This window comes from Mytilus californianus, unplaced genomic scaffold (assembly GCF_021869535.1).
Source record: "Mytilus californianus isolate M0D057914Y unplaced genomic scaffold, xbMytCali1.0.p SCAF_17, whole genome shotgun sequence".
In the NCBI taxonomy this organism is placed as follows: Eukaryota; Metazoa; Mollusca; class Bivalvia; order Mytilida; family Mytilidae; genus Mytilus; species Mytilus californianus.
In genome coordinates, this window is record NW_026262659.1 from 10650045 (window position 1) to 10671787 (window position 21743).

The 21743-nt window shown below is 33.7% G+C and overlaps 1 protein-coding gene across 2 annotated transcripts in view; it reads left to right on the forward strand.

The window, feature by feature from the left end:
• LOC127726365 (uncharacterized) overlaps positions 1 to 21743 on the forward strand; it is a 111393-nt gene that overhangs the window by 42456 nt on the left and 47194 nt on the right. For both annotated transcript variants that reach the window (XM_052233725.1, XM_052233724.1), the window contains exons 11-24: positions 3306 to 3471; positions 3894 to 4065; positions 4482 to 4628; positions 4977 to 5066; positions 6095 to 6204; positions 6656 to 6740; positions 7562 to 7708; positions 8457 to 8636; positions 9180 to 9388; positions 11060 to 11210; positions 12551 to 12668; positions 14391 to 14592; positions 20513 to 20579; positions 20983 to 21144. In XM_052233725.1, coding sequence (XP_052089685.1) covers positions 3306 to 3471; positions 3894 to 4065; positions 4482 to 4628; positions 4977 to 5066; positions 6095 to 6204; positions 6656 to 6740; positions 7562 to 7708; positions 8457 to 8636; positions 9180 to 9388; positions 11060 to 11210; positions 12551 to 12668; positions 14391 to 14592; positions 20513 to 20579; positions 20983 to 21144 — 2006 coding nt within the window. The remainder of the gene's footprint in view (positions 1 to 3305; positions 3472 to 3893; positions 4066 to 4481; positions 4629 to 4976; positions 5067 to 6094; positions 6205 to 6655; positions 6741 to 7561; positions 7709 to 8456; positions 8637 to 9179; positions 9389 to 11059; positions 11211 to 12550; positions 12669 to 14390; positions 14593 to 20512; positions 20580 to 20982; positions 21145 to 21743) is intronic.

Genomic DNA, 21743 nt, shown 5'->3' on the forward strand with positions numbered 1-21743 from the left:
TTACAGTGTGGCATAAAACAGCCTCTACGACTATTGAATTTCTTGCAAATCATCCTTCCCCCCGGAGAATGAGAAGCATATGTAACTGCATGTTTATTAGCCATTACTTTCGAGCTCTGAGTTTGAGGTGCAATGCGGGAATTCTGACTCTGCAAAAACTTTGGCCTCAAAAATACAGAATGGAGATGGGGAATGTCTGTACCCCATCTAAATTGGTGTTGCTTTTGCAGGCGTCGGTATTCCCGATCAAGGAAAAAAACAGACACCAACTCACAGCTCGAAAGAAAAAGATAAATGCGCATAGTATAAGATAAATAATCCATAACTTGGGATGATTGTAACTCTCCTATAGCTATCAACTTATGCATTATGGACAAATTAGCCATAGACCATTGTGTTACCGACAATGTTTCTAATTTAGGCTTGACAGGCCCCGATTTGAAAACTAATTTGCCCCCTGACGATTCCGAAACTAATTCCTCTGATTCTGAGTGCCCCCCTAAAGTATTAGGTACAAAATCAGTTATATCAAAGAAATTCACATTAGGATCAAAATTTGTAGACTTTAAAAATATTTGAGGGTCTTTCCATGAGTAAATGTCATTGACCAGCAAATTGTCTCTACCTGTGGAAGAATTATGAGAGTCATTCACAAATTGTCCTGTAATGTTCTTCTCCCTCGACATCATCTTTAGGATCTCTTGCACATAGGCATCCTCCGATCGGGGGTTTGACGTATGGGCGCCGCCATCTTTGTTGTTTACATCGTCGCCATCTTTGTTGTTTACACCGTCGCCATCTTGGTTGCTGGTGCCGCCATTTTGTATCCTAGCGGAAGTTCTCTGTGTAGCCTCGTTTTCATTTCCGTAAGGGTGCGTGTCCGCCATATTCCCAGCTTCAGCGCGACCGTCCTTGAAAGTTTTTTCAACTGCTCGTATCAACACTTTTTGCTGCCCAAGCGGAATATTAAAAGCTGGCATATCCTCTTTTTCAATCAATGAAATCGCTTCCATAGAATCGAAGCCAAGTCTAATTAATTCGGAAGCTGTGTTTGGATTCAGATTCATTGTGGATGCCCACATCTGTACCTGCTCGACATTACGTGGAAAATCTACTTCGCCTTCACTGTCGCTCGCCATATCGCCTATAGTCGCAAATATACTATTTGGTACAAATGTTAAAAAAGTTTAAAGCAGAGCATTTCTGACTCGGATAATTCCGTCGCCGGAGCGTGCAGGATAAAAACTACAAAAGTCTACAGGGAAACGCAATAAATTCCATCACCAGAACACGGTATGCAAGGATTACACACGTCAACAGCAGATCTCAATAAATTCCATCGCCGGAATGTGCACAAAAGTCTACAGTGTATCACTGTTAAATATCATTCTCGGGAATTCAGCTATTCAGACAAAAGTTCTCTATACTTTCACTGGTTTTAACAACGTTGCCGAAATATCCATTTCCAAGGATTTAAACCAATTTTTCCCGTAAAATTTTTCGATGTTTAAAGACAATATATATATATATTTTAAATTCGCTAATGCCAAATTGCAATGCGTCTGCTTCATGCAGTTGTATTATCTAGAATGCCTAAATGAGGCGCGCAGTAATTAAAACAAAAGGATGATAATTAATTAATTATCTCTGCCGATTGGATAATTTGAAATAAGGGCCTTGTTCTGATTGGTTCCCTTCCCACATCTCACAAAGCAATTAGAGAGCGAGATGTCAAGAGTGGCCAGTAGGGAATTCCTTATATCATTGGTTGTTATTAATAGATATAAGCTGAAATAAAATACCCAATCGGCAATAAGGACAGGTAATGCATGTGCGATGATACATGTCAACATGCTGTGTATTAATAATCCATTTTTCTTGTTAATAAAAATATCACCACTTGTCCCACTCAGATCCTCCCTTAATATTGCTGTTGATATATAATGCCAGTGGTACCAATAACCAGTCTGCTATTTCTTTGGTGCCCAAACTGAATGCTGAGGAGTTACAGTGCAGAAAAAAGCACCTGATCTACACTAATCAGAGTTCATTAAAGGGACCAAATAATGCCAACTGGTTCTTGTATAAAGGTATAAACTGAACAAACACAGGTTTAGGAGAAAGAATCACAGTTTAATATTTTCTTTGCATATCAATAAAGCAATTAACATATTTACAAAGAAAGCAAAATCAAGTTGAAAACTGTGGTACTCCTAACACAAAGTACATAATAACTGTGAGTCCTTTGAAACAATACTACTCTACTAAATTAAACAATGTAAAAATAATGCAGAGTTGACTCTTCTAAAGCAAACTATATATGTAATATACATGCATATACATTCTATAGCAAATAAAAATAAATGTCCTCTAGGGAGCAGAGGGTGGGAAGAAAATATTTTCCCAGAAAATTTAAAATGGCTGCTGCAAGCAAGTGTTGCTTTGAGAATAGTTAAGAATGTGTGCATAAAACAAAAGCCCTGCTAATTTAGCACTGATTGGTTAATTCAAAATTAGCTATAAATCTCATTGGTTAATTAGAATGATCTCGAAAAACAATAAGTAAACTAGAAGCACATGCGGCAGTGAGTGAGGGAAATCCCATTGCTGATTGGATAAAAACCTAGACACTTGAGGATCCCCAATTAACTTCTGCTCAGCATTCCAAAACGTATTATGTATTAATAATCTATTTAAATAAAATAGTTCCATTAATTAACAACACTGGTCCCACCCAAATCCTCCCTTAATATTGCTGTTGATATATAATAATAACCAGTCTGCTATTTCTTTGGTACCCAAACCAAATGTTGAGGAGTTACAGTGCAGATACAAGCACCTGATTTACACTTTATATAAGAGTTGCTTTGAGAATAATAATGTGTGCATAAAACAAAAGCCCTGCTTCTTAAGCGCTGATTGATTTAATTCAAAATTAGCCATGAATCTCATTGGTTAATTAGTATGATCTTAAAAAAAAATTAGTTAAGGAGAAGCACATGCGACAGTGAGTGAGGGAAATCCCATTGCTGATTGGATAAAAACCTAGACACTTGAGGATCCCCAAGTAACTTCTACTCAGTATTCCAAAACGTATTATGTATCAATAATCTATTTAAATAAAATAGTTCCCTTTTTTTTCAGGATTACATTTAGAAAACTAGCTAGATGTAACTCCCATCTTCCAATATTATTCAAACAAAATTTTTTTCTACATTACAGCTTATTTTTCAGTTTTAAATTTGATAGTTTGCCCCCCTTCCCTTAAGAATGTTACAAGAAAAAGATTTTTTTTTGGTTTTCAGGTTTACATCTGAACAGTTGTGCAATGCTTGATTCTCCACCCCCTGATATTGTTGGTAGAGGATTTGACTCAGTAAGAGCTTTCCTTAAGAAGATGGCGGGAGGATTTACAGAGTGCCATAGAACTAAGTTAATGTTTATTGGTCTTGGTCAGGCAGGGAAAACTACGTAAGACAAATGATTCTGTTGTAATGTTTTAGTTATTAGTTATTTTAAATCTGTAATCACTGATCTTATTTATTGTGTCACCTGACATTGAAGCTGTAGTGACATATAGGGATCACATATGTTGTTTTGCCTCATCGTAGAACTGTCCCAATGATTTTTGATAAACAATTTAAAATCAAAAACAATATTTCCTGTTGTTCGGTTTGATTTATCTTCTTAGTCCATATTAAAATTGAAAATAAAATGAATCTCCTTAGAAACTAATGTTTCGATATAAACCTAGGAATTTAAAAGCTTTTATGTACATATTTTTGTATATTTTGGACAAGACTTTCATAAGTCATAAAAATGAGTGTCAGATCCATTTGTCATCTTGAATAATAAAATACTTTTTTTGCAAGTGTTCATATATGTTCTTTAAGGTTGCTTCAAGCCTTGAAAAGTCCGACAAAGAAAACACAAGGAACACAGGATGCCAAACTGACAGATGGGATTGAAATAAAGCCGTGGGTGGTACCAGTTCAGGATATGTTTGAGATAACATATAGCTGTTGGGATTTTGCTGGACAAACAGTCTACTACAACACACATCAGGTAAGGTCTTCCTCCTAAAATTAAACTGTCAATGCTTAGGATAAGATAAAAAAAATGATGCAAGAGAGTGTTGGTCTTTCCTTTTATTTCACTTTTGTGAATATAAAGTTGGTTGTTAGTTCAGCTGTGAAAATCTTAATTTTATCAATACCAAAAATGACATGAAACATTTTCAGGATAACAATTATAACCAGAATAGTCATAACACTAATGGATACATTAATTTATTTAAATATAAGTACTTTTAGTTTGATTCCACAAAACAATTTGAAAAAGGGATATTTCAATAAAAATTGACCAATCAAAAGATCATAGTTTTCACATTTTAGTGAGAGATTCAATTTGAGAAGATCACTTTTTATAATACTGATATCACCTTGAGACATTTGTTAATTGTTGTTGTTTATATATTACAGTTCTTCCTGTCCAAGCAAGCTGTGTATATGTTACTATGGAACATGAGAATGGGATTTGAACATGCAGGACTAGACTTCTGGCTCAGTTCTGTTGCCTGTCATTGTCCAAATGCACCAGTTGTTGTAGTTGGAACACAGTTAGATCAGGTAAATCATTTATCTGATATGTTGGTCATGTAGAAGTAGATTTTTGGCTTAACTCTCTGGCTGGACAAAGTCAGAAATCAACCAGTACCTCTAACCAATAGAATTGACAACACTTATAAAACTGTTGGTCCATTTTTATTGATGAATGCATTTTGGTATTATTTTGTGGTACCATTTATATTTTTAAAGATCAATTGAGTCTAAAAATTTGTCATATATGGATGAATGTAATTATTCAGAGCAAATTTTTTTTAGCTTTCTTTAAATCGTGATCTGAAGTTAGAAGTTGCAAAATTGCGAGAGATTGATTATTTATATGTTCTAAAATTAATTTTCTGTTTATTTTAGATTCCAATGCCTGACATCCCAGAAAAAGAACTAATGAAGAAATATCCACAAATAAAGAAATTCTGTTATGTCAGCTCAACTGCTGGCACTGTAAGTTTATATTAAACTAAATCAACAGATAAAGAAAATCGTTTTATACTAGTGATTAAAATTCTGTTATGTTAACTCAACAGATCGAACTGTTAGTCTATATTTGAGAGTTGTCAGAAATCTATATAATAATTGACTTAAGGACTAGTCATAATAGATATGAGATAATTGAAAGGCTATTTAGAAATGTTACCAAATAATATAAGTCGATAATAAAGACAACAACACTCAAGTTTTTACCGCAAAGTATCTGTTTATTTGGTCGACATGTTTCACCTATAGATAGGCGTCATCAGGACAATGTTACATATAAAATTTACAGTGAGGTGCATTTCTTGCGGTTGAGCGGTTAACCAGAAGTGTAAGTATAATTACGGTAGTTATGGTGACGTTATATAAATAGAAAATGAAAGTGAAAGTGAAAAGACATAGAGAATATAAATAGAAAGAAAAGTAAATGTTGTATAAATAAATTAATAAAAGTTTGTGAGGGTTAGTTCTTCCTTGTAGTCTTATGGTATAGTATATAGTCTTATTGGAGGTTCCTAGTGGTATCGTTTGATGATAAAATGTTTGGTTTAGTTTCCCAAATGGAAACCACCTCACGGTAATTCTGTACCAATTAGACTGGCTTCGCTCTAGGAGGTACTGCTTCCAGTTGCGTTGGGAATATATGAGATGTATGATCGCCACTGGTATTGGGAATTATGGCAGACGATCATACATCTCTACCGCACAATCACCACTTCAGGTGTTGGTTCACTTATATTTTTACAAATAATATAAGATAAAAAAACAAGAATTTTTGTGTGACACAGTGAGTTATACTTAATCTGCTTCATTTGGACTCCCTTGGAAAATTGTCTCGACATTTTCTTATTTTAAATACAGTGCATCTTTAGAAAAGATTTGTAAACCAATTCAGTAATTGTGTTGCCTTACCAAAGTGTTATTGTATTGCTTATTATGATAGGCAAAGGCTTCATTTAAAGGGAATATGATTGTAATTAAATATTTTCTATTTTTAGAACATTGCTGAATTAGAGGAAACTTTGATAGAAGTAACTATGACCCATTGTTCCCAGATGAAACTAAAGATTCCAAAAGTCTGGCTCAACTTTGAAGAGAGTATCTTAGTGTAAGTTACTGTTCAATATATAAAATATAGTAGATATATTTGAAGAATAATGCCTGAGAATGTGCATGAAGGAAGGATAATAAGGGGAGATAATTGAACTGACATTTCAATAATGCAACATATGATAAAAATCTCTTTTGAGCAAAACTCCTCCTTAACCACTGTAGACATTTTGATGAAACTTAACAGATATTGAACATTTCTTGAGGATGTGCATTAGAGAATTTTATCGTAGTTCAACATGAGAAAGGGGAGATAATTGAATAAGTAGAGCAGGGGTATCACTTGCAGTTCTAGTTAAAATAGGCACACCTATTTACATAGTTTTGATATCATCTGAAAATTTGTCTTTATTGCAGAAGTGCTAGTTTAGTTTGTTAGTTTAGTTATATCTCCTAGTAATAACTTTCAGTACATTTTCAAATCACTCTGATTTCCAATGTGTTTGTAGAGAAAGAAAGAGAGGAAAGAACATTCTGGAGTGGGGGAAACTGAAGCAGTATGCTATTGACAATGGTATCTATGATGAAAAGGATGTAAGTAATTAAAGTTAGAAAACACTTCATTGCATGTATATCTAAGTCATATCAATGATGTAGAACATTAAGGCCTGATTTTGGCACAAGATAATGAAGTTTTTGAGAACCATATCAAATTTGCACATGATGTTTTGAGATGCATGAGATCAAGAATAACAAATAATTTTTTCAATATTTTTCATTTTATTACAGCACAATTACATCATAATATGGCAATTTTTCATTAAAATGAGAAAAATGCTGAATTAATGCATGTTTTCTATATATCCATATTTCCTTTGTGGAAACATACACAGCCAAGAAACACCAAGTTATTAGGGAACTACCATTTAACTTCAAGGATGGGTTATGGTTTTTTCCTAAAAAGATATATTCTGATCCCTAATTTGATAAGAAAAAATATTCTGATCAAGCAGATGACAAAAAAAAAATATTCTGAATCCAGATTTTCCCCATATCTTATAGTGTTAAATGTTGGAAAAAAATAATTTGAGTGATAGCGTCGAAAAACTAAATAAAAAATTTCTGACTCAGAAAAAAACCATAATCCCCCCCTTGAAGTTAAATGGGTGCTCCCTTAGAAAATCTTCACAAAAGCTATAGACATAATCTCTCCAAATAGAAAGCTGTTTATTGGATGTGCACATACTTTTCCAATCTTAAACAAACTTAAAAAGTGATGTAAAACAAGGATAATCAAGACAGTTTACAAAATGTACAAATTTCATAATAGTTTGTTGCCATAATAACAGCAATGAATAATTTTTTCCAGGAATAACATTTTCCTATTTCTATGAATTATTTGTGTTATTTTACAGATCAGACTAGCCGTACAGTTTCTGGATGACCTTGGAACAGTCCAGTACTTTGATACAGAGGTGCTTAGAGACAGAGTTGTTATTAACCCACAGTGGATTGTAGATGTCATGGCTAAGGTTGTCTCTGTAAATGAGAAATATATCAAGGTAAGGAGATCACAAACCTGAGCTGTCCGACAACTTTGATTTGAACAAAATAAACGTTTGGTATACATCTATGAGAAATTCACATAACATAGTCAACAATAGATAAGTGTTGAGTGATTATCCCACTATTAATTTTAGATGTCATGGGCAAGGTCATCTGTGTCCATACAGAAATATAAGAATGGAGTAATAAGGTTATCAAGCATGCCTACAGACGTCAGTGTTGAAAGAGGCACAATTTTTATTGCTAATTGTTCATTTTACTACTTATTCTAAGCCAATAGAATTTTTAAAAGTGATATCATGTTTCCAGATATCCAAGATTTGTAACTTGATTGAAACTATCATGGATAATATATATGTCTATTATAACAAACAATACATAGAAAAAAGAAGATGTGGTATGATTGCCAATGAGACAACTCTTCACAAGAGACCAAATGACAAAGAAATTAACAACTATAGGTCACTGTACAGCCTTCAGCAATGAGCAAAGCCCATACCACATAGTCAGCTATAAAAGGCCCAGAAATGACAAATGTAAAACAATTCAAAAGAGAAAACTAACGGCCTAATTGATGTACAAAATAATAAAAATGAAAAACAAATATGCAACAGTATTTCTGATCTCTGTAGACTATTTATAGGTCAATTCATAAATAGGTTGATGTTATGATTTGTAACTTAATGTAAATTATGATGTGATGTCTTCTGGTACTATAACAATATGTGCTATATTTTTGTATAGGAAAGTAAAGGTCGATTCTTCCATAAATTTATATCTGAGATTTGGAAAGACTATGACCCCAGTCTACATGAATGGATGTTGAAGTTAACTGAGAGATTTGATCTGACTTTCCCTTTACCTAAATCTGGAGAGGCTGTCAACGTTGTACCATGTCTTCTACCAGAGGAGGAACCTGAAGACGTATGTACCCTTCCACTTCCTGTAGCCTGTTGCTGATACCTATTTCAGTATTGAAAGAAACTTTAAATGTTTTACTTTGTCCTTTACCAAAAAAAGAAAAATTTTGTTGCCTGAAACTTTGATAGAAGGAACAAGAACATACAAGTATCTATCAGTAACTGTTTCAACATATAATTGTTCTGCCTTACAGAACCTCCCCTGGAAACTGTTATAAATAGTGCCATAATAATTGTTCCTGTTGGAACAAATAATCTATACTCTTTTTTCCATTGAGAGCAAATACTGTAATATTTGTTGCAGTAGAAATATATTACAGAGTATTTTTCTATTTCGGAACTTGTATTTTGAAGGAATTTCTATTTCATGACATGTACTTTGAAAAGTTGAATTATAAAATGTTTACCGAACAGTTTTATTCATTGGATTTTACTGTTATAAACCAATAATTAAGTAAAGCTATAAATTGATAAAGTTGTATAGAAGTTAAGAAATATTTCTTGACCACCAGATCACAGGATAAACTATTTTTTCATAAAATTGTAGCTTCCCTGGCCTAAGATTGAGGAAGAGGAAGGAATCAGAGAGAGTAAGATACAGTACAAGTTTACATACCTGCCGACTGGACTCTTCAATAGGGCCCAGGCTAGACTGTTTAGTCAGGGTTTTACAGATACTAAATTACTAGAGTTCCTATGGAAGAAAGGATCCATTTTGAAGAAGAACAACCATTACGCTCTGGTCAAACAAATCAGGTTGGTCTCAATTAATTGATTAATTATGATGAAGTGTTGAAAACAGTAAATTGAGAAATTATTGTGAGGTTTTTATTAATGTTAATAAAAAGACTGAGTGAATATTGCAATAAAAAGAACTCGCATTTGATATGATATCTGATACATAAATCTGTATAAAGCTTTTCCTGAAATCGCAATAATTAATCTCGCAATTTCTAAACTTACAGTACCTTTTACTGTTATACAATTTCATAGATGCAAATTTTCAAGAGAAAAGGTTGCTCATTGAAGGACGTTCAATTTTTATGCCCCCGTTGTAGCTGAGGCGGCAATAAGTGTTATCCTTGTCCGTCCCTGTGTATGTCCCCCAAATTAGTTTCCATTCTCTAACTTTAGTTTGCCTCAACCAAATGTTATAAAACTCATACACAAAGCTTTTTACCACAAAACACAGATCAAGTTTGAAATTGGGTGGCGTCACTATTACCGCTAAAATTGCTAAATCTGTCGTCTCCGTTCTCTAACTTTAGTTTGCCTCAACCAAATGTTATGAAACTTATGCTTATTATCACTAAACGGTCTTAACTACGTGAATCCTTGAAGTTAACTCATGCATATTTAAGATATAAACTGTTTTAAGATGTTTTGGTCAGTGAAAATACCTTTAAAATGTTTAGATCAAGTGATATTGTGATCTTTCGCTGAAGAAAAATTTGTTCTATGATTTGACTTGACACCACTTAGAAAGTTAAACATGTGAAAATAAATTATTTGTTAGCTGAAAACCAAATATTGAACAGATATATCATGTTTCGGAGGGGTATTTGTGAAAAATACATGATATATCTGTTTAATTACACCGAATAGATTTTGATTAAAACTCTCTGTACAGGTAAAGGGAAATCTTTTTTTTACTAGTAAGCTGTAATCCATAACATATTTATGCTTAATTTTGAGGATAAGTAAAGACTATCATAGTACCTCAGGAATTATACATGTACTTATACGCGTTAGCACTGTCTTTTTGTAACGTCATGATATCTATGTGTAAACGTCATTGTCATCCATCATTAAATCGATCATTTTTGTTTACAGTTTTCGAATTACCTCTATAAATCAATATTGCTTAATCATGTTGCCTTGATAATTGGGATAAGGTGAGAAAAGTTCCGGCGGGAAGAGGCTCGCGAGGGTAAAAAAAGAATATCCAAAATGGAAAATACCACAGCATAGAGGGGAATTTGAGGCATATTCACCGGCAGTGGTGAAAAACAGGCAAATTCGTTTGAAATGAGGAAAAAGGTTAGAATATGCGAAAAAATACACTGGCTTCCAACCAATCAAAATCCGGCATTCTTATATAAGGTGTAATTAGATGAGAAATAGTGAAAATACAATATTAGTATAATGGTATATTTTTACCAGGTGAAAGATTCAGGTTCCTAGGAGTCTCGGTTTACAGTGGAGGATCCAGAAATTTTCATAAGGGGGGGGGGGGGCCCACTGACTGCTTCAGTGATTATAATAATCAACCAAATTTTTCCCACAAAAGGGGGGACCCGGGGCCCCCCTGGATCCCCCTATGGTTTATTATATGTTAGTCATATTTTAGTACCTTTATTGTAATATTTTAAATGAGACAAAAGAGAAACTTATGAAGATTGTGTTCAAGCTTGTTCTTCTTTTTAGTGATTATGAGATGATTGTGACAGTACAGGGACCAAGACCAAAGAACATATTAGACCTGATCCATGAGACCATTAGTACACTGATAAAGGACTCCTTCACTGGTGTAGACTATGATTTTTATATACCATGTCCTGATTGTGTTGAAAAAGAGGTAAGTTCTATGGTAAAAAATGTAATCACATCTTGGACTATCTAATTTGTACTAGGTTTGTATTAAATACAGGACATGTTTCAAAGATTACATAATTACATACATATTTAAATTTTTATATGTAAACTTCAATCAGACAACAACCCAAAAACATAGTGACCACAAAAAAAGCATTTGCAAATTAACATACAGTCCCAAATGAGTATATGTCTGGAGACATGTTTTTTGTCCTGAAAGTCTTGTCTGTCTGTCAGGCGAAATGTTTTTGAATGCAAAATCTGATTGCATTTTAATAAAGGAATAAGATTGAACTAAATCTACTCCATGTTGTCTTTAATTGTGCACTTTAGTATTTTTTAACTAGCAAAACATGAAATTTACAATTTTGTACATAGCAGATTTACATAGCAAAAATTTGTCAAAACAAAACTTTTACGTTTACTTTAGGATTCGGTGCATTCTAACAGTTATTTGACACTGCATACCCATGTGAATCTTAATATTTGATTTTTAGAAGATAATTGTTTTTTGCCTTTTTTATACGTGGAAGTTTGTCAACTGAAATTTGTCTTCAGTTTACTTAAGAATTGAATCAAACTTGACCAAATTAATTGACATCTTTATATTTACAATATTTCCTACATCCATTTAACCATTCTTACATATGAAGAAGGATTTCAACACGAAGTTTCACCTTGCTCCTTATAGGAGTCTTTGTCCTTAAATATATATAGAAGGGCTTTTGACCATTTGACCATTTTTATCATTTTATAATTTTTCTTGAAACTTTTCTATTTGAGATCTATAAATCCTATTTGTTCTTCTCCATGGGATGACTGCCTAGGAGACCCGTTTGATTTTGAATAGGCAATTTGAGAAAGGGTAGGGCCTTGATGATTTGACTAAAAATTTTATTTGATAATAAATGATAAAATCCAGGCTTGAAGAAACAAAAATATATGTTTTGGTCTTGATTCCTTTGAATACACTCCAAAAGCTGGAAATTTAAAAATGAAATTTTAAAAAAAAGTAAAAAATATTCAGAATTGCAAAAATATGAGTAATTCGGTCTCCTATGAGACATTCGTTGAGCATTGATGTGGATAGTGAAATTTCACCAATAAGTATGTTTCATCAAACTCTAATGTGTAAAAAATGAAACATTTTTCAAAAAGATAAATTCTTATTTTTTACAGTTAAATGCAAACAGTTGAAATTATAAAAATTGCAACATTAGCAACAAGAATTATGTTCAATTCAACAACATGTCAAGTTCAACATCGTAAAATTCATAATTTACTTGACTTATGCCTCAACGAATTATTTATTGTATTTTACAGAGAACAAAAGATCCCTTCCTGTTTAAGGCAGAGTTAATCAGTAGAGCACATAGTGTAAATGCACCATTCCTACAGTGTACCAAATATTTCCATACAGTGTCCATAGGGGAACTTTTGAGTAAGTATTTCATTCCTACAGTGTACCAAGTATTTTCATACAGTGTCCATAGGGGAACTTTTGAGTAAGTATTTCATTCCTACAGTGTACCAAGTATTTCCATACAGTGTCCATAGGGGAACTATTGAGTAAGTATTTCATTCCTACAGTGTACCAAGTATTTTCATACAGTGTCCATAGGGGAACTTTTGAGTAAGTATTCCATTACTGCAATGTACCAAATATTTCCATACAGTGTCCATAGGGGAACTTTTGAGTAAGTATTTCATTCATACGGTGTACCAAGTATTACCATACAGTGTCCATAGGGGAACTTTTGAGAAAGTATTCCATTCCTACAGTGTACCAAGTATTTCCATACAGTGTCCATAGGGGAACTTTTGAGTAAGTATTTCATTCCTACAGTGTACCAAGTATTTCCATACAGTGTCCATAGGGGAACTTTTGAGTAAGTATTCCATTACTGCAATGTACCAAATATTTCCATACAGTGTCCATAGGGGAACTTTTGAGTAAGTATTTCATTCATACGGTGTACCAAGTATTACCATACAGTGTCCATAGGGGAACTTTTGAGTAAGTATTCCATTCCTACAGTGTACCAAGTATGTCCATACAGTATCCATAGGGGAACTTTTGAGTAAGTATTCCATAACTGCAATGTACCAAATATTTCCATACAGTGTCCATAGGGGAACTTTTGAATATGTATTTCATTCCTACAGTGTACCAAGTACGTTCATACAGTGTCCATAGGGCTTTTGAGTAAGTATTTCATTCCTACAGTGTACCAAGGAACTTTTGAGTAAGTATTTCATTTCTACAGTGTACCAAGTGTTTCCATACTGTGTCCATAGGGGAACTTTTGAGTAAGTATTCCATTTCTTCAATGTACCAAGTATTTCCATACAGTGTCCATAGGGGAACTTTTGAGTAAGTATTTCATTCCTACAGTGTACCAAGTATTTCCATACTGTGTCCGTAGGGGAACTTTTGAGTAAGTATTTCATTCCTACGGTGTACCAAGTATTTCCGTACAGTGTCATTGGGCTTTTGAGTAAGTATTCCATTCCTACAATGTACCAAGTATTTCCATACAGTGTCTATAGGTGAACTTTTGAGTATTTCATTCCAACAGAATATCATTTATTTCCTTACAGTGTTCCTTGACAGACTCTTACAGATTTATATAAAATCAACTTTCATTTCAGTGATGCTATCAAGAGTACACTATCATACTTGAGTAAGAACCACTTTTCAGTTTTCTAGAAATTTGTTATTAAGAAACAAAATTTATAAGATGTAGAAAGTCTTATAACAACAACACTCTAGAGACTGCTGCAGAAAATTTATTGATCTACATGTTTTGGTGCCTGATGACTGTGCCCTAGGCAGGGAAACATGTACATCAATAAATTTTCTGCAGCAGTCCCAAAAGTGTTGTTGTTATAAGACTTTCTACATTTTATGTGCTATATCATAACAACCCTGCATACCCGAGGTATCCACTTCAGGGACTCTACCGTACTACAAATTCACCAGGCGTTTGTTCACTTTCGTTTGTAATTTAAAATTTATAAGAATATAATTTGTACCACTAATAAAAAATACTACAAAAAAGTCAGTTAAATCAAAATATTTCCCCTGAAACCTGGAATAACCACAGAAAAAAGAGGGACAGAGGTTGATGTTAACCAAACATCAATATATAATTGTTTCTAGGTAACATGCCAGACAACAGAGACACAGAGTTTGATGTACAGATACAGGAGAGTATTGGTACACTACAGGAAATCAGAACAAACATGGCACAGGATGTGGTTATACTATACAACCCTGAGGATATACCTCCTAAAGATAAAGAAGGACAGATGGTAGACCCTAGGCAAATACATGAAGACTTAAGAAAAGTGGGATTTAACTGGTAATATATGAATAAAATTTAGCAAAAATAAAAACAATAGAACAAGGCTCATTTGTGTGTTCCTGTGAAATCTTGTTATAGTTTAGACATAGGTATTAATCTTCAAATTACAAAGAGGTAGGGCCATTTTCCCGTGAGTTTTTTTCATTTGATTAGCTAGGTAAATCATGTTTTAAATAGCCCGATAGAAACTAATTTTAGTATATAAAAACACGTCACATCATCTATTTTCATACCTTGAACAGGTATCAGGGTATTCCTACAATAATCAAGGCCAAGACTATTGTTATACGACCGCAAAAAAATTTATGACGTTGGCGTCGTCGATGTCGTCCGAAGACACATTGGTTTTCGCACTCTAACTTTAGTTTAAGTGAATGGATCTCTTTGAAATTTTACCATAAGGTTCAATACCACAAAAGGAAGGTGGGGATTGATTTTGGGGGTTATGGTACCAACAGTTAAGGAATTAGGGGCCAAAAATAAGCATTTTTGTAACTTCCAGACATAACTTGTGTGTTAGTGTATGGATCTCTCTGACATTGTACCACAAGGTTCCATATCACAAAGGGAATGCTGGGATTGATTTTGGGGGTAATTGCCTCCAAATTTTAGGAATTAGGGGCCAAAAAGGGGCAAAAAACAAACATTTTTCTAGTTTCATGACAATAACTTGTGTGTAAGTGTATGGATCTCTCTGACATTGTACCACAAGGTTCCATATCACAAAGGGAATGCTGGGATTGATTTTGGGGGTAATTGCCTCCATATTTTAGGAATTAGGGGCCAAAAAGGGGTAAAAAACAAGCATTTTTCTAGTTTCATGACAATAACTTGTGTGTAAGTGTATGGATCTTTATGAAATTGTACTACAAGGTTCCATATCACAAAGGAAAAGCAGGAATTGAGTTTGGGGGTAATTGCCCAAAACGTTTAGGAATAAGGGGCCAAAAAGGGGCTAAAAATAAGCATTTTTCTGGTTTCCAGACAATAACTTGTGTTCAAGTGTATGGATCTCTCTGAAATTGTACTGCTAGGTACCATACCACAAAGGGAAGGCTGGGATTGATTTTGGGGGTAATTCCCTCAAAATTTTAGGAATTAGGGTCCATAAAAGAGCAAAAAAACAAGCATTTTTCTAGTTTCAGGACAATAACTTGTGTGTAAGTGTATGGATCTTTATGAAATTGTACTACAAGGTTCCATATCACAAAGGGAAAGCTGGGTTTGAGTTTGGGGGTAATTGCCCTAAACTTTTAGGAATTTGGGGCCAAAAAGGGGCCAAAAAACAAGCATTTTTCTAGTTTCCAGACAATAACTTGTGTTCAAGTGTATGGATCTCTCTGAAATTGTACTGCAAGGTACCATACCACAAAGGGAAGGCTGGGATTGAGTTTGGGGTTGATGAATCATAAGGGGGTTCAAAAAATTCGGGGGGGGGGGGATTTTTTTTTCCTTTTTTTTCTTTAAAATTTTCCATTTTTTTAAATTGGTTATTTCTGATTTATATATAAAAGCAAATAATAATGATATGGTTTGAATAGGTAAATTAAAAGTTAAGTTCTTAGACCACATTCATTCTGTGTCAGAAACCTATGGCTATGCTGTGTCAAATATTTAATTACAATCCAAATTCAGAGCATTAGAATATGAATTATCAACTTAAAGATATTCAAAATTAGTTTTGTATTAAAATAAAAAAACATGGTGCTTCAGTTAGCGTGTTAATGTTGGTAGGTAATTTGTAGCGTACATGTATTTCACAACTTTGTTTAACTTAAAAATAAATATAAATCAGCTAATCTAATTCAAGATCGTGTCTGTTTTAATGCCAAGAAGCCAAAAAATATCGGACGCATTTAACTGGCATGTTGTTTTCCTCAATCTGGATGTATCCATATTTATACACTGTTCCAGCTTTTAGGGTTTACCGTCTATATGAACCAGACAACAGCTTAATCCAGTTGGTACTAGAACGGCTTGCGTAACAAACACATGTAATCTGGTCTTTTCTGCATGCCATTGTACCAGATGGATCGACCCTATGTTGTGATACAGATTCAACATTTTCTTGATGTTTTACCTACAGTCACGATTGGTAGTGTAATTGATTTTTTCTGTGGTGTTGTTTCATTTTCTGATGACTTAGGTTCCGGTGTAGGGACGGTGGTACAATGTAACAATGCCAATACTAGTATCTACACAGTTGGTGGATTGGCGATAAAAGTACTGTCTGCATTTGTTACATATCATACCATTTTCTAAAACGTTCTTGTTCAAGATTTAGAAAAAATATTTTTGTTGTTTTGGAATTTTTCTGCTATGGCCTTTTTTTGTTATGTGTATAACACACACAACATTTGGGCTTCATTGCTATATAATCAATTCTCGTGTTATTGATTATGTACAAGCACCTAGTGTGACTCTTTGAATTAAACAAACATCCGAAAAAATGTGATAGAAACATAACATTTTAATATTTCAACATAAAAAATGAGTAAAATTAGCATGAGATTTGAACCCCATCTTAAAAACAACCCATTATTTACAGTTTTAAGCGCTACCAATGGAGCCACGGCGACTCTTGAGAACAAAGTCGATATTAAGCAGCTATATAGGTAAAATTTAGTGATGTTCCACTTTTTATTAAAAAAAGTTGTTTTTTAGGTATTAAGGACACACTAAACCAATTTCATTTTTTAGGGGAAAAGTTGTATAAATTACAACAACAACAAAAAACATAACTTTGTTTTGGTTTGAAGTGTCCTTCTAGGAGGATTCCCTGTTTTTCCAACCTAAAAACACGGTAAATTCCGCATATTTGACTCTCATCCTTTTTTTTTAGGTTAAATTAACTATTTTCCAGACATAGCATAATACATAAAAATCAAGATATTGACCAAAAAACATTTTTATTTCATGTTTTTATCGTAAATTTTATTCTTTCAGCACTTTTTGAAATTGGCTCTTCTGTGAAAAAAATTCAGGGGAAATTGGCCCTACCTCTTTGCCAGCGTGCACTTCTTGCAGATAACTTTAATATCTTATTCCAAATTTACCTAGGGTGAAAAGATTTTGTATTGAGGTATTTCATGCATATGATGAGACCTAATTTGTTGTCATTGCATTTGAGCATTACCTAATTTTTTAACACACAATGATCCAGGATGAATCTGTTCCTCAGTAACTATACATGATAGGTCAACAATACTTGGTGTTGAAAGGTTGTGAGATGTATATGGCATATGTCCTCAACCTTATTTCAGTGGAAAATTTAGTTTGCTAATTATTTCTGAACTGAAAAATTGAGTTTCCTCTTCAACTTAGGGAGACAATATGTTTTTAATAATTAGTAGTAGAATTCTTCTTCTCGTGAAACATACATTCTTGTCTGGGCTGAAGCTTTTTAATTGTTAGACATTTATCTATGATATTTGTTAAGAAGGTGTATGACCATAAGATGATGGTTGCATATCCTGACCTTGACCCAGACCTTTGATCCCAGGTGTATTTGCTCAAAATGATCTAACCCATACCATTGAAGATGATCTGTGACCTCAAGGCCAAGTCATTGATTTTGTATTAAAAACATTTAAGATTCGCACTCATTATAATTTTGTTCTTCCCTGGCCAGGATTTGAACTCATGCTACTGAGATATTGTGGCACCAAATCGCATTGCACTGTGCCCGACGTGCTAGACCACTCGACCACCTCGGCTTTATAAAAATAAAGCTTACGGTGGCCGGGTGTTACCTTTCCTCGTCAGTTTTAATCTAGCTTTGTAACACAGTACATGATATATAAGGCATGAAGATGGAACTGTTACAGATCAGCTGAATTATCTATTGTAAAGGATCATACAAATTAATGTAAGATGCAGTCACAGAAATATTTATATTATAAGTACATCTGAACCAGGGACGACTCTACAACAGATTTTATCCATCGGATCACCAGAGATGGTGATACAAGGCTGAAAACACATTCTGTATATATAATTCGTCTTAATAATAGCCCAACAATGTTATATCTGTAAATTTGCATTAGCAAATTTTTTTTTAGCAATTTTTTTTGTTCTTCCCTGGCCGGGATTCGAACTCATATAATATATAAAGACAAACGGAGTTTAATCATATAATATATATATATATATTCTTTTTTTGCTATGTATATACCTTTTCAGTACATGTACAAGAATGTGTATTTTTGTCTTTTCTTAACTGGAGTTCCTTCTATAGATGAAGGGGAAACATTTGTTTTGGTCTATTTAGTTATACATGATACATAAATCAACTAGACTTAATCATCTGCACTTTTTAGATTTAATTTGTTATGTGAACTGACTTCAGTTTATGAGTTCATTGCCTTTGAAATAATATCTGAAATAATAGCACAAGATACATTTGAGTACATCAGCTTTTGTGTAATTTAAGAATGTTTGAAATGTAATTAGTGGTAAGCAAGTACCAAAATAATAGCAACCTGTAGAGGAGACGCTTCACAGAAAATAACATTAAATGAAAGAACATTTGCATACCATATTGATTGAGAAGAAGTTCTGAGTTCATAACTTATCAAGGGAATATATAAAAGTAACTGAAGTCAGTCCATACAAGAGTGTTCCATTTTTGTCTCGCCTTGACATAGTAAAAAAGCGAGACATAGGTATGTTGTTTCCAGCGGCGGCAGCGTCAGCAATGTATTAGTTTGTGATTAGGTCTAGTTTAAGGTGAACCACTAGTGATTGGTCAATGATATTTGGTATGCAGTTGTATTAGTACTGGCACATCTCATTTCCGTAGAGATTATTTGGCCCTGCCCCCTCAGTCATGGTCTATTGACTTTGAAACTTTTGCTTAGTTTACATGTGTTAGTTTGTGATTAGGTCAGTTTATTAGGAACCACTAGTGGTAAGTCAATGATATTTGGTATGCAGGTGTATACGCATTGGCATATCTCATTTCCATGGAGATTATTTGGCTCCGCCCACTCAGTCATGGTCTATTGACTTTGAAACTTTTCCTTAGTTTACATGTATTAATTTGTGATTAGGTCAGTTCAAGGGGAACCACTAGTGGTAAGTCAATAATATTTGGTATGCAGTTTTATACGCATTGGCATATCTCATTCCCATGGAGAATATTTGGTCCCGCCCCCGCAGTCATGGTCTATTGACTTTGAAACTTTTGCTTAGTTTACATGTATTAGTTAGTGGTTAGATCAGTTTAAGATGAACCGCTAATGTTAAGTCAATGATATTTGGTATGCAAATTTTTTGGCATTTGCAAGTCTCGTTTCCATGGAGATTATATAGCCCCACTCCCTCATCATGGTTCATTGACTTTGAAACTTTTACATAACTTACAAGTCAATGTTTGTGTTTAGGTTTGTTGAAAGGGAATGACTTATGATAAGTCTATGGTATTTGGTATGCAATTGTATTAGCATTGGCACATCTCATTTCCATGGAGATTGTTTTGCCATGTACCTTCAGTCATGGTTCATTGACTTTGAATATTTGCATAACTTACATGTCAAAGTATTGCTATTTTAACTTCAACATTTTCATTATCAAAAGTACAAAAAGGTGAGACATATCTCTGTGTTAACAGTTTATTAGAGAATGGTTTCTGTTTTCAGACATCTTGAAAACATGTCTTCCACTATTGTAGCAATTGTAACATTTCTTTGCAATTTCACTGTAAAAAGTAGTGAAGTCTCCTACTTGTGAAAGTTTTTTAAAACTATCATTCCTTGGTATTATATTTGTTTTTATTAACCCTGGGCAATTACAGTAATGTATAAGCATAGACACCTTAACCATTAAAGTATTCTCTGTCTAAAAAGGGTACCTGTTTGTATATAGTATAGCATGTAATATTCAGCTCTCCATTCAATTGAGCTTTTGTTAATTTCAGTTGGTTCTCTGAAGATATGGACAACACAACAGAACTTGAGATTGCCGTAGCTATCATGAATTCTAAGGTACTTTCTTTCCCATATATTAGAATCTGCAAAAAATTATCATAGTACAATGAATAGAATTATTACAAGTATCTGTATATTTCTTTTTCATATTAGGATGACAGTACTCATTAAAAAAAAGTACTGCAAATATGCTTAATTATAAAAAAAAATCTTGTACTTTTAATTGCATATCAGTAATACTCTTTCTGACCTATGCATACAAATTTGTATGGCAGATTTTAATATATAATGGAAGATCATTTATGTACAAAGCAAACAATTCTTTGTATTTGGCCAATTGACAAAGTCTGCATTAGAATATTTTTTGTATGCATTTGAAAAAAAGGGTATCGCTTCAAAATATTTGTGAAAAAGAAAACCCTTTTAATGACAAAAAGAAATAACCCTATGTTTATTGTAGGTGTTAGTTATATGTATGTCAGAAAGATTTACCAGTTATCCAAAATGTCGTCAGATGTTCTTGTATGCCATAGAACAGTTAAACAAGCCATTTGCTGTAGCTGTGATGGACGAATCACAAGAATGGCAGCAAACAGATGTAGGATTCAAGATTGGCAATCCAGTGAGTAGTCAGTGGACACAAATGTTCAGAGTTCAATATTTGTAATCCAGTAAATATTTAATTAAAGACAGATATAAAGTTCTAACTGGTAATTTGGTTTGTGTTCAATGAACTGACTGATATAGGATTCATTACTGGTTCCTGCTCAGTGTTCAATGAACTGACAGATAAAGGGTTCAAGATTAGTTCCTGTTCAGTGTTCAATAAAAGTGACAGATAAAGGGTTCAAGACTTGTTCTTGCGCAGTGTTCAATGAACTGACATATAGGATTCAAGACTTGTTCCTGTTCAGTGTTCAATGAACTGACAGATATATGGTTCAAGGCTTGTTCTTGTTCAGTGTTCAATTAGCTCACAGATAAAGGGTTCAAGATTGGTTCCTGCTCAGTGTTCAATGAACTAACAGATATAGGTTTCAAGATTGGTTCCTGCTCAATGTTCAAAAGAACTGTATCATCTAAGGTGGAAGACTGGTTCTAGGTCAGTGTGCAATGAACTAACAGATAAAGGGTTCAAGACTTGTTCTTGCGCAGTGTTCAATGAACTAACAGATGAAGGGTTTAACACTGGTTCCTTTTCAGTATTCAATTAACTGACAA